The sequence below is a fragment of the Nycticebus coucang genome, chromosome 6 (assembly GCF_027406575.1).
Source record: "Nycticebus coucang isolate mNycCou1 chromosome 6, mNycCou1.pri, whole genome shotgun sequence".
Taxonomy (NCBI): Eukaryota; Metazoa; Chordata; class Mammalia; order Primates; family Lorisidae; genus Nycticebus; species Nycticebus coucang.
This window is the reverse complement of record NC_069785.1, coordinates 116,603,220-116,615,864: the sequence shown is the minus strand read 5'-3', so window position 1 is coordinate 116,615,864 and position 12,645 is coordinate 116,603,220. Positions and strand designations below refer to the sequence as shown.

Genomic DNA, 12,645 nt, shown 5'->3' with positions numbered 1-12,645 from the left:
CAAAATATAGCCTCCCAACAAAGAAGTCTGTGGTCTTGGTTCAGCTAAGTCAGAAACACAATTTCCCCATTTGTCTCATAAATATGGGAGAGAGAACCCAAGTTTACCTCCTCTGCCTCTCTTTTCATACAGTGAGCCAAAAGGACATCTTTGTGTTCTAGCTCCCACTCTAGGTCCACCTGCAAAACAGAGACTATATTGGAAAAGGATTCCTGCAGGCCAGAGGTGCAGGAAAGTCAGTGGCTGAATATGTTCCCACCTGGTGGTAACTGGCATCCGAGAGTTTCCAGAGTGCTTCTTCTAGCTTGGCCTGGTGCTGCTGCAGGAGGCGATCCTTCTGCCCCAGCTCTTTCTGCAACACAGAGAGAGCTAGTCGATGTGTGGCAAAAACAAGGCCACTGAGCCTGTAGTCCCAGCTACTCGGGAGGCTGAGGCAAGAGAATCGCTTAAGCCCAGGAGTTGGAGGTTGCCGTGAGCTGTGTGAGGCCACGGCACTCTACCGAGGGCCATAAAGTGAGACTCTGTCTCTACAAAAAAAAAAAAAAAACAAGGCCACTGAAACATTCACCTGCAACACAATTCCACGCGAGTAAAGGAGAGCTTCAGAGGCAACAACCCTGTCCTCAAGGTAGATCAGGAAGACTTTAAACAACATAATAGTCTTACACAGTGCAAAGGATTTGGGGAAGGGTAAAGAGGAAGGGAACTACCATTTGTAGGAGGACTGCTGTGACCCATCCCTACAGGTGAAGAGGTAAAGGTACAATTGTATTCCTTCTACTAGCTGTACTATTCTTTTTTGTCATTGTTTTTTTTTTTGTTTGTTTTTCTTGAGACAGAGGCTCACTCTGTTGCCCTGGTTAGAATGCCACAGTGTCATAGCTCACAGCAACCTCAAACTCCTGGGTCCAAGGATTCTCCTGCCTCAGCCTCCTGAGAAGCTGGTACTTCAGGTACCTGACCCCACGCCTGGCTAGATTTTTCTATTCTTTGTAGAGACAAAGTCTCTCTCTCTCTTTTTTTTTTTCAATCTGATCTTTTTTATTTTTTATTATGTCATATACACATAGATCTTGAATACATTTATGCGTAGATGGGGTACAATGTGTTGATTTTTTTATATAATTTGACAAGCTTACATTAAACTAATTAATATAGCTTTCGCCTCATTTACTTGATTATTGTGTTAAGACATTTCTACCCTTGATAGATTTGATGACAAGGTCTCTCTTGCTCAAGCTGGTCTCGAACTCCTAAATGCAAGCAATCCACCCGCCTCGGCTTCCCAGAGGCTGTCTATCCTTAGGACTAGTGAATCAAGGACAAAAAAAAGTTTCCCTTCCAGAAAGTAAAGGTAAGAAAAAAATACTTAAGTACTCTGCGCAACAGCAACAATAGCCTGTTTATCAACGTTCAGATGAAAGTCATTTCCAAACCAATACTCATTCTCACTTTATATTCTCCCAAGAGTCGGTTCCTCTCATCTAGCTTCCGCTGCAAATCCACCTGCAAAGATAAGAAAATTCACTGGCATGGAAGTACTGTCTACCAGTTCTCAAGGAAGCCAGCTACTTAGTAGCAACCTTGTTCATGTTGGCAGTTAGGGTGGTACCCAGCATAAAGAGAGCATGGTCATGGTCAAATACACAGCTATTCTCCCTATCGTTAGTCAAATAATCACCATAGAACCATGATTTTGCCTCAGTGTCCTCAAAGCTTAAGAAGAGCTCATGGACCTTCCTACCCAGCATGCTATGTGTTTCACTGAGGAAAGAGATGAGTCTAATGGGGAATAAAAATAACTGCAGGCATTTAGGGCAGGCACCCCAGCAGCAAGGTAAACGAGACGAGGACAGCAAGTCTCGCAGCACCTTGTGCAGTATGCTATCCTGCTAATGGGGTTCAGTGAGGTCAGAGTTCATGCATTGAACTCACATTCTGGTTGTGTAGCTCATCTTTGTCCATGTTTGCCCTTAGTAGTTCTTGTTTGAGCTGAAGAACAGATGTGTCCTGCTGAGTCAATCTTTGCTGCAAAGCATCCTGGGGGAAAATGTAGACTTATTATTATGGTCTCAATTGTTCTTGGTTTTTTTCTGGGGAGACAGGGTCTTGCTCTGTTGCCCTAGGTTGAGTACAGTGGGTATCATCACAGCTCACTGCAACCTCAAACTCCTAGGCTCAAGTGATCCTCCTGCCTAAGCCTCCAAGAAGCTGAGGCTACTGGTGCATGCCACACACTCAGGTAATTTTTCTATCTTTTGAACTCCTGGTCTCAAGTGATCTTCCCAGCTCAGCCTCCAAAAGTGCTAAGATTATAGGCATAAGCCACCCTGCCCAGCTCACCGTCTTGATGAATCTCTCAGCCAATTATATACATCTTTCATTGTGTGCCCAACATTAGTTCTGTCAAACTGGAAGACCAAAGGAATATAAGGTTCTTGCCACAAGTTCCTGACCGGGTTTTCCTATCCCCCTCTAGGACACTAGCATCTCAAGAGAAATCCTAACCACTGTCCTACCAAGATGAATGCAATTTGATTTTTCCTCCACCTACCCTGCACTTCACTACCAACATTACGGTGTCCTAGGGAGAGAATAAGCAGGCTTTTGGATCAGATAGACCTAGATTCAAATTACGAGTCTACTACTTATTACATTTATGACACCGACTTTGGAAAATGTGCTCCCCTTCCTTCCTCTCTGGCTTTCTTATCTATATCTTGGGCATATGAATACTCAGTCTAAACTAGCTCTTTTTCCCTCTACCTCTGTGCTCAGTCCCCATGTCCTAGAGGGATGGGCCCTATTCCTCACCTCTCTGTTCATAAAGAAACCCTGGGAGCTCCCACTCTGGCTTTCAGAGCCTCCTGCTGTCCTGCTTCCATTGGCTTCCAATGCTTAGTCTGGACCAGGCTTGGGATTACATTTCCCCCCACTCAGAACTGTTCTTGGACTGATGGTTCCTCTTCCTAATTTCCTAGGATCTTGCCAGCTTTAGACTATCTTTCCCTCAGCTTGAACCCTCTTGCTTCCTACCATGGCTCAGTGAGCTAAGGCTGAGCACAGTGACTTATACCTATAACGTAGTACTCTAGGAGGCTGAGCCAGGAGGATCACTTGAGGTCAAGAGTTCAAGACCAGCTTGAGCAAGAACAAAAATTTAAAAAAACAGGCATGATGCCATGCACTTGTAGTTCCAGTGCACTTGTAGTCCCAGGAAGCTAAAGCAGGAAGATCACATAAGCCCAGGAGTTTGAGATTGCAGTGAACTGTGATGATGCTACTGCACCCTAGCCTGGGTGACAGAGCAAGACTCAGTCTCAAAAAAAGAAAAAATAAGCTCGGTGCACGTACCTCAGCGGTTAGGGCACCAGCCACATATACCAGGGCTGGAGGGTTCAAACCCAACCCAGACCTGTTAAACAATGACAACTACAACAAAAACATAGCCAGGCATTGTGGTAGGCACCTGTAGTCCCAGCTACTTGGGAGGCTGAGGCAAGAGAATCACTTAAGCCCAGGAGTTTGAGGTTGCTGTGAGCTATGATGCCACAGCATTCTACCGAGGGTGACATAATAAGATTCTGTCTCAAAAAAAGAAAAGAAGGGCAGCGCCTGTGGCTCAAGGGTTAGGGTGCCGGTCCCATATGCCAGAGGTGGCGGGGTTCAAACCCAGCCCCAGCCAAAAACCAAAAAACAAACCAAAAAAAAGAAATACAACGAAAAGGAAGGCTGGATATATTTACTTGTAGGGTCCAGCTATAATACATTACTACACCAACCATGGTGGCTTCAAATGGAAATAATGGACTGGGGATGCATTCCATAATATTTGTTCTGATTTTTTTCTCTCATTTTAGATCACAAAGAAATACTGCAGACTCTGAAGAATGTGGGTACCATTCTTAATTATGCTGTCTGCTATGATAGTAAATGACAAAGGTAGTCTAAGATGTCCTTGGCATTAGTAGTTTAGAGGAATATTTCCCAGAGAGTGCTCCAGGGGATGGTTGTTAATTGAGTTCCACATAATCCTAAAATTTTCTTAGGCTAACCTCTTTATGACAGACCTCAGATCCTTTAACATGTTATTATTCACTATGACTCTTCAGGCCCAGGGCATTTCTCAAACTTATCTGACCATGGAATACTTCTGTTTTTTGAAGTATTTCAAAAGCACTAAGCCTCCAGAGTACATTTTGGAAAACACTGCCTACAAAAGCTCTACAGAGTATGTTTTGGAAAACACTGCCGAGTTATATACTAGTTTAGCCTACGAATGAGTGTAGAGGGAAGAGGGGAAAAGCAACAGTTTAAGAATATCCTCTTCTACTTTGAGATGCTTATTCAGCAGATATACTCCCACTTAGGTGAAACAACATACGTTCATGCTTGTTAGTTAGACCGCTGTTTATATTAGAAAAGATTGCAGATAACCTAAAATGCCATCAAGAATATATATTTCATGTATAATTATTTGTATAATCTGTGTATGTGGTGGGAGAAAAGTAAAATACACACATACTTGCTAATAACTGATGAATTGCCTTCAGGAAAGAGAACAGGGTGAATAGGGCGGACAGGGCCAGTAGGCTGACTTTCTAGTTTATCCTTTCATGCTTTAATTTGGTGGTGTTGGTGTTTTTATTTTTTTGTTTTTATTAAATCACAACTGTGTACATTGATGCATTTATGGGGTTCAGGGTACGGATTTGATATACAATGTGAAATGCTTAACATTGAACTGATTAACACATCCACCACAATTATACTCTTTTCTTAATAGTTTTGAAATGCCTTTAACCCACTTGAGGGTTGCTTACGATTTTTTAAAAAGAACATTTGAACTGAAGAGGAGTATTTTATAAACAGACAGTCAAGTTGGCACAGACGGAGGTGGCAGCAGCATGAGTCACGAATACTAGAAATACACGTCAGCAAAAGAAAGGTATATTCCTGAAAGTGTCTCATTCCCTCCCACCAAGTCCTTTCTTTACCAACAGCACAAAGGCCTCCAGAAAATCTCAACTATGCTAGTACCCAATCCTCCCCACTCACCAAAAGACTACTTTACCTTATGAGACTTTATTTAAAGAATTAAATGTCTTCGTTGTTACCTTTATTCCCTGTAAGTTTCTGGCTTCTTGTTTATATTTCAGCAGCTCTTTCTGCAACCAAATATAGTTAGATCAGATGGTGGCATCTGTGTTGCTTCAGAAAGCATTACCTCATTCTGTTAGCTAGAAGACAAAACCCAGTTCATCATTCCATGAAAAACTAACCCTCTGAGGCAGAAAGCAGGTCTGGCCCAGTAAGCAGTAAAGGCTGATCCGTACAAACAAGAACAGAACCCATTCCATGTGCTCTGTTGCATCCAGGCTCAACTGCCCAGTTATAGAAGAATCTTGTCAAAAAGATACAGTCCTAGAAGCTCTTGTTTCTATGTTTAGCGATCTTCTCCATCGGAAAACCTAATAATCATAATAATCTACATCTCTCTCAATGAAATATGTGATCATATTTAAATATGCCTACCTCCAATGTCATTAAACAATTACCTCAGCTTTTTCCCCTTTTAGAGATCGGTTCTTGCTCTGTCTCCCAGGCTAGCGTACAGTAGCACAAGCATAGAACTCCTGGGCTCAAGTGATCCTCCCACCTCAGCCTCCCAAGTACCTGGGATTGTAGGCACAAGCCACTATACACAGCTTAATTATCTCAGTTCTTAATGTTCATTAAAAGGTTGGAGAGCTTCTGATTCTCCAAGAGGGTACTATTGTTTGTGGACCAAACAAAAACACCGTGAGCCTAATAATAAAGTACTAATTAACCTTCCCTTACAATAGATAAAAAATATATATACACGATTGTCACTAGGAAATAGATTTTAGAAAGGGAATACACATAACTCAGACTCCAATCTTTTTTTTCCTTATTGCATCTCATAAAGAGTTTAAAATTAACATATATAAAGTGGGGATTCTTAACTTGGACTCCACAGATGGGCCGAAGAGCTGCTCTATTAAAAATTCAGGTCTGTGAGTGTGTATGCATCCCATTTGCATAGTTCTAGGAAAGAGGGTTAATGCCTTCAGTCATACACTTATGACCACTGACCTAGAAGAGTTCTAGGAAGTATCCATTAAAAAAAGACCACACTGAAAGTAGATCCATTTTTTGTTTTTTTTTTTTGTTTTTTTTTTTTGGCTGGGGCTGGGTTTGAACCCACCACCTCCGGCATATGGGACCAGCGCCCTACTCCTTGAGCCACAGGCACCGCCCGAAAGTAGATCCATTTTTTTTCTTGTAATTAAAAAAGAAAAATTATGCACTATTTCTAATATATAAAAAGTACAATCAATAATGACACAGATACCTATTACCTATCACCAAGATTAAGAAGGTGTTATGTTTATAACATATTTGAGATGTAGCTCTCTCTTTCAATTAATACACATACAGATTCCAATTCTGAAATCTCTTTCCTTCCTGAAGCTGGGTGTAATGTACCCATAATTTTTTTCAAGGGTAAAATGTATATACCTTTAGGTCCTGATTCTCCTCCATACTCTGATCCAGACGACTTTGGATTATAATCTGAATATGAGATAAAAAGAGATGGTTATGCACCCATGCTATGAAGTTCAGAGGCCTCTCATTCAGTGTTTATTGAGCACCTACTAAATACCAGCTCTCAACTGTGGATACAAAGAATAGGAAACACTTCCTGGTCACAGATGATTCTTTTTTTTTTTTTATTATTGTTGGGGATTCATTGAGGGTACAATAAGCCAGGTTACGCTGATTGCATTTGTTAGGTAAAGTCCCTCTTGCAATCATGTCTTGCCCCCAGAAGGTGTGGCACACACCAAGGCCCCACCCCGCCTCCCTCCTTTCCTCTCTCTGCTTTTCCTTCCCCCACCATGACCTTAATTGCCATTAATTGTCCTCATATCAAAATTGAGTACATAGGATTCATGCTTCTCCATTCTTATGATGCTTTACTAAGAATAATGTCTTCCACTTCCATCCAGGTTAATATGAAAGATGTAAAGTCTCCACATTCCCCACTCACAAAAATTGATTCAAGATGGATAAAGGACTTAAATTTAAGGCATGAAACAATAAAAATCCTCAAAGAAAGATAGGAAAAACACTGGAAGATATTGGCCTGGGGAAAGACTTCATGAAGAAGACTGCCATGGCAATTGCAACAACAACAAAAATAAACAAATGGGACTTCATTAAACTGAAAAGCTTCGGTACAGCCAAGGAGACAACCACCAAAGCAAAGAGACAACCTACACAATGGGAAAGGATATTTGCATATTCTCAATCAGACAAAAGCTTGATAACTAGGATCTATAGAGAACTCAAATTAATCCACATGAAAAAAGCCAACAATCCCATATATCAATGGGCAAGAGACATGAATAGAACCTTCTCTAAAGAAGACAGATGAATGGCTAACAAACATATGAAAAAATGTTCATCATTCCTATATATTAGAGAAATACAAATCAAAACCACCCTGAGGGGCAGCACCTGTGGCTCAGAGGAGTAGGGCGCTGACCCCCTATGCCGGAGGTGGTGGGTTCAAACCTAGCCCCGGACAAAAACTGCAAAAAAAAAAAACCACCCTGAGATACCATCTAACCCCAGCAAGAATGGCCCACATCACAAAATCTCAAAACTGCAGATGCTGACGTGGATGTGGAGAGAAGGGAACACTTTTACACTGCTGGTGGGACTGCAAACTAGTACAACCTTTTTGGAAGGAAGTACGGAGAAACCTCAAAGCACTCAAGCTAGACCTCCCATTTGATCCTGCAATCCCATTACTGGGCATCTACCCAGAAGGAAAAAAATCCTTTTATCATAAGGACACTTGTACTAGACTGTTTATTGCAGCTCAATTTACAATCACCAAAATGTGGAAACAGCCTAAATGCCCACCAACACAGATGATTCTTAAACACAGTCTTTTTTTTTTTTTTAGAAACTTCCCTTATTTTTCTTTATTTTTTATTGTTGTTGCAGTTTTTGGCCAGGGCCGGGTTTGAACCCCCCACCTCCGGTATATGGGGCCAGCGCCCTACTCCTTGAGCCGCAGGTGCTGCCCCCACAGATGATTCTTGGTACTGGTGCAGCAAGTACATCTTCATGATAAAGCTTAGCGTGTTCATAGGATGCAGAGCAGGGATGAAGGGAAGAAGAAATGGCCAGAGATGAGTTGGAGAGGAAAATAGAGGCCTGATCATGAAGGGCCAGTGAGGGCAATGGAGAATTGAAAAAGAAATAAAAAGTTTTATGTATAAGGAAAACAAATGAAGTTTGTCTTTAACATTAATTATTCTTGCTGTTTTACAGAAAATGAATTAGAGGAGGACAGGAAAGGAATTGGAAAAATCAGTTAGATGGTAACTAGAATACTAAACGAAGGCCTGAAGTAAATGGTTGTGAGAATGGAGAAAACTGGATAAAGATATTAGAAATGTAAACTAAATGTAGAATACTAAATGAAGGCCTGAATTAAATGGTTGTGAGAATGGAGAAAACTGGATAAAGATACTAGAAATGTAAACTGATAAGACTTGTGACTGTTTGTAGGGGGCAGAGTCAGAAAGGATTCAAGGATGGCACCCAGATGTCTGCGTGGGGCATTTGGGAATCCAAAACACACATCCAAAAGAACAAGTAGTTTTAGTGGTGGGGCAGAGAACAAACTTTAATTTAGGACTTAGGGAAACTGAGGTGTTTATGGGACTCATAAACAAGAGATAATCAGCAGGCGGTTGCATGTTCCATTTACAAATCCAGGACTCCACAGAAGGAGTTGAGAAGCGGGTAGGAAACAAGAGAAGACACGGAGGCACATGGTACTGCCCAGGTGAATGGACAAGAGGGCCCAGGGTGGACCACTGAGGAGCAAAAATAGTGAAGGTACAGGCAGAGAAAGGAAAGCTTCCAATGAGGACTTGGATGTCAAGTCCATGAGATTAGGGTCTTGGATCTGTTTTGTCACTACCCTGTCTCCAGCACATTGAAACAGTGCCTGGCGTATAGTCAGCACTCAATATTTTAAATGAAGAAAGAAGGAAACACTAGTCAAAAACACAGGAGAAAGCCAGACATGGTGGCTCACTCCTATAATCCAAAACAGGAGGATCACTTGAGCTTAGGAGTATGAGACCAGCTTAAGCAAGAGCAAAATAATAGAAAAAAAAATTAGCCAGGCATTATGGTTCCAGCTTCTTGGTAGGCTGAGGCAAATGGATCACCTGAACCTACAAGTTTGAGGTTGTTATGAGCTAGGCTGATGCATGGCACTCTAGCTTAGGCAACAGAGTGAGACAGAGTCTCAAGCTGTCACCTTGGGTAGAGTGCCCTTGGGCTCAAGTGATCCTTTTGCCTCAGTTTTTCTACTTTCAGTAGAGATGGGGTCTCACTTTTGCTCAGGCTGGTCTCAAATGTGTGAGCTCAAGCAATCCAACCACCTCGGTAGTGTGAGCCAACACGCCTGGCCAAAAAAAAAAAATCATTTTTAAAAAATGAAGAAAAACCAGAAGAACTGGAGTCTGAGAGCTATGGACAGCATGTCAAATGCTAAAAGTCAAACACATATGCAAGATTCAGTGTCTAGTCACAAAACATAAAGCTTACCAGTTGTTCCTCTGGATTGACTCCTGGTTGACAAAGGGCCAAGGGCCTCTCCTGTTCATCTTCAGGTAAGGATCCATTGAGTAGTAAGGCCTGAATAACCACAAAGGCAAAAAGAAACTTAATTCCCCATAAGATGAACTTAGGCTAGAGTTGGACTTAGTAAGCTCATCCTAAATTGAAATCACAACCCAGTTCATACTAAATTGAAATCATAACCCAGCTTCCTCAAGAAATCTCCTTGGTTATTTGCTCCTCAGATACTTCCAATTGTTCATCTTGAGACTAGTTCCTTCTGTCCTTTTGTCAGGTCAATGCTAGGCCTCTTTCAACTCTCTGGACACCTGATTCCTTTGCTCAAGCCTCCTTGGCCCAAGAAGAAAATTTAAAAACAAACCTTCCTTTCAGAAGTAACCAAACACATTTCACACTGGAGCTGTTCAAACTGAATTTTAGCAGCTGAAAAGTAGTCTAAAAGCATGGGATTATCCTGGCTTAGAAAAGTATATTATAATGTATTATTTGGAATACATTTAGAGCACTGACTTAATAATTGTGCATTTTTACTCCCTAGGACAACTTGTATAGAACAAGAAGGAAAACATTGGAAGACGTCCTCATTTATTTCAGCTCTTGTCACCAGGCTGCTTTCATTAGAATATTAGTAGGTAGGGGAGGCAGATTTGCCCTGAAGCTAAGGAAGCTCCAGCTTCAGGCCTACTGTGTGCACTGCCCTAAGGCCCTATACCCAAAATTGTATTTATAATTTTGTAATTTTATTCTTAAAGAAGGCCCCCAAATTATATACTTTAGGCCTCACAAAACCTGGATCAGCCCTTGTAGGTATTATGAGACCCATTAGAGCAGTCAAAGATTGAAAATGTGTCATTTTATATCATAATTCTGTCTCAATTTGAAAGAGAAGTGTTACAGAGATTAATTCCTGTTTCAAAAATGCAACACAAATTCATCATCAATGTTGGCAGAAAACATTTTAAAATCTACCCAATGGTTGATTTGCCAAACACTGATAATAAAATTTTAGTAAATCAAATGAATTTGGCTATTTCATGGAGTCATAGCAAGAGGTATGGACATGGATAAGAAGCCACAAGGCTGCAGGGGGCTAAGGGCAGTCAGCGTTACAGAAACATTGACTCAACTAAAGCATACTAATAAGTCAGCAGTCCTGGATGTGGCTTAGCATGCAACTAGTTCATCACTAAAAGAGTTAAGAAGCCTTGTGGATGCTGTGAGCCCTTTTGTATTCTACAATGGAACTGAATTCTCATTGTGATCATGTGGCTGTGAATTAAAACTCCTCTGTTTGCAGGGAATATTAAGATGCTGACTTTCTGTCAATTCTCTTTTTTTTCTGTCTAATCTTCCATCAAATTTCTCCCAGACTAAGAAATGAAAACTAAACGGAGAGCCAAACTGATTAGTATCTATTTCCATATAATGCAAATTATCCTGGGAACAACCTGGTTGGGTACAATCCCAAAGTTTTCCATGGCATATCTTCTATCAAAGCACAACACACACACACATTCCATTAAGCAAAGTGGGTGAACCAACAACTTTTTGGGAGAATGCTTAGGCAGGAAACATTCCTCCAACCCTTCTCAATTCCTGAGGCATACATTATGCAAATGGTTTCACCCCAGCACCGATCTTCTTTTTTCTGTAGGATCCCTTTGTGTCCCCACCCAGTTGCTGGCTGGCTGCTGGGAGCACGCCCTCCACCGCCTGCCGGCTGCCAGAACCACACACATAATGTGGGCTTTGTTTATATGTCCATAAATATTTGACAATTCAGAAGCAGTGCAGTTCCCAGTACAAACAGAAAGGAATATTCCTAGGCAATGTCAGGGTCATCGGCACACTATAAGAGCTCCCCCAAACAGAGACTGATGCATAAAGACAGAGGAATGAGAGGGTCACTTGGGGTGGGAACTATGTCAAGTGGGTCGGTCAGTCCCTAGGGGAGATTTGCCGAGCTGGCACTGCAGGTATGGGAAAAACTGAAGGGCTTTGTTGCTCCAGGAAACCTCTTCTACCTGATCATTATGCCACTTGCGAATGCATTAGGAGAGAGCTAAATCCCTTAGCTGGACTCAGATGGAAGCCCGGCAGCATTACTGCCTCTCACACTCCTCCTGCTGGAGAGTTTCTGGGAGAAGAAGCCCTGACTCTTCACCGCGCCATTCTTTGGTGAAAGCTGCAATTGCCTACAAGGTAGAAACCCACTTGTGAAGCACAGTCAGAATAAGGGTTTGATGGGGGCCAGTAATGGCTCGTGGGCTTGCTGACATCCCAACCGCTGCATCATAAACGACTTCCTAAAGTCCACTCAGAATACTCCCAGATAAGGAATTTCCTGCTCTCTCTGTACTACTCCGTCTATCAAAACTCCCCACTCAACTCTGACCTCATACAAAACTAAAATCAGTTTATTTTCATTGGTATTAATGACTTAAAAATAATAGTCAAGTAGCGTACCAAGGACAAACTACAAGAGAAAGACCTACCTGGAGTCCTGATATCATTTTCTTTGCTTCCTCCATTTCTTTTTCTAAATGTTCTTGTTGTTCTAACAGCTGTTCTTCCCATGAGGTCTCCAGATAGGCTCGGGGGCTCCCTGGCCGCCAGTCTCGAGATAACGGAGAATCTGTTTCTTCTACAAAATGAAAAGAGGGAGTACAGTTCATGCTGAAGAAACTCATTTCAGGCAGAAAGCGGCCGCGGGTTCACGTTCACAGGCTCAGGCCACCTGCCTTCTGAACCTGTCCTCACAGCACAAACTGGACTCTCCACCAGGTGGGGTTGTGAGGCAGAAAGAACTGGCTGATTCCCAGCCAAGAAGCATCACTTAAAGGCTAGAAAAATCTGTGTCCTCTTTAAAACCCTCAAGAAGCAGTAAGACTCCCTCCATGGGAAGTTTGGCATGGAACACACAAGTTTTACTCTTAATTCTCTACAACT

General features: G+C 41.9%; 1 protein-coding gene across 6 annotated transcripts in view; it reads right to left on the bottom strand.

The window, feature by feature from the left end:
* DIXDC1 (DIX domain containing 1) overlaps window positions 1–12,645 on the bottom strand; it is a 79,551-nt gene that overhangs the window by 13,754 nt on the left and 53,152 nt on the right. For all 6 annotated transcript variants that reach the window (XM_053593689.1, XM_053593690.1, XM_053593691.1 and 3 more), the window contains 8 exons: window positions 12,192–12,340; window positions 9,664–9,753; window positions 6,544–6,597; window positions 5,118–5,168; window positions 1,936–2,040; window positions 1,453–1,506; window positions 260–352; window positions 108–179 (listed from right to left, as the gene is read on the bottom strand). In XM_053593689.1, the coding sequence (XP_053449664.1) occupies window positions 108–179; window positions 260–352; window positions 1,453–1,506; window positions 1,936–2,040; window positions 5,118–5,168; window positions 6,544–6,597; window positions 9,664–9,753; window positions 12,192–12,340 (668 nt within the window). The remainder of the gene's footprint in view (window positions 1–107; window positions 180–259; window positions 353–1,452; window positions 1,507–1,935; window positions 2,041–5,117; window positions 5,169–6,543; window positions 6,598–9,663; window positions 9,754–12,191; window positions 12,341–12,645) is intronic.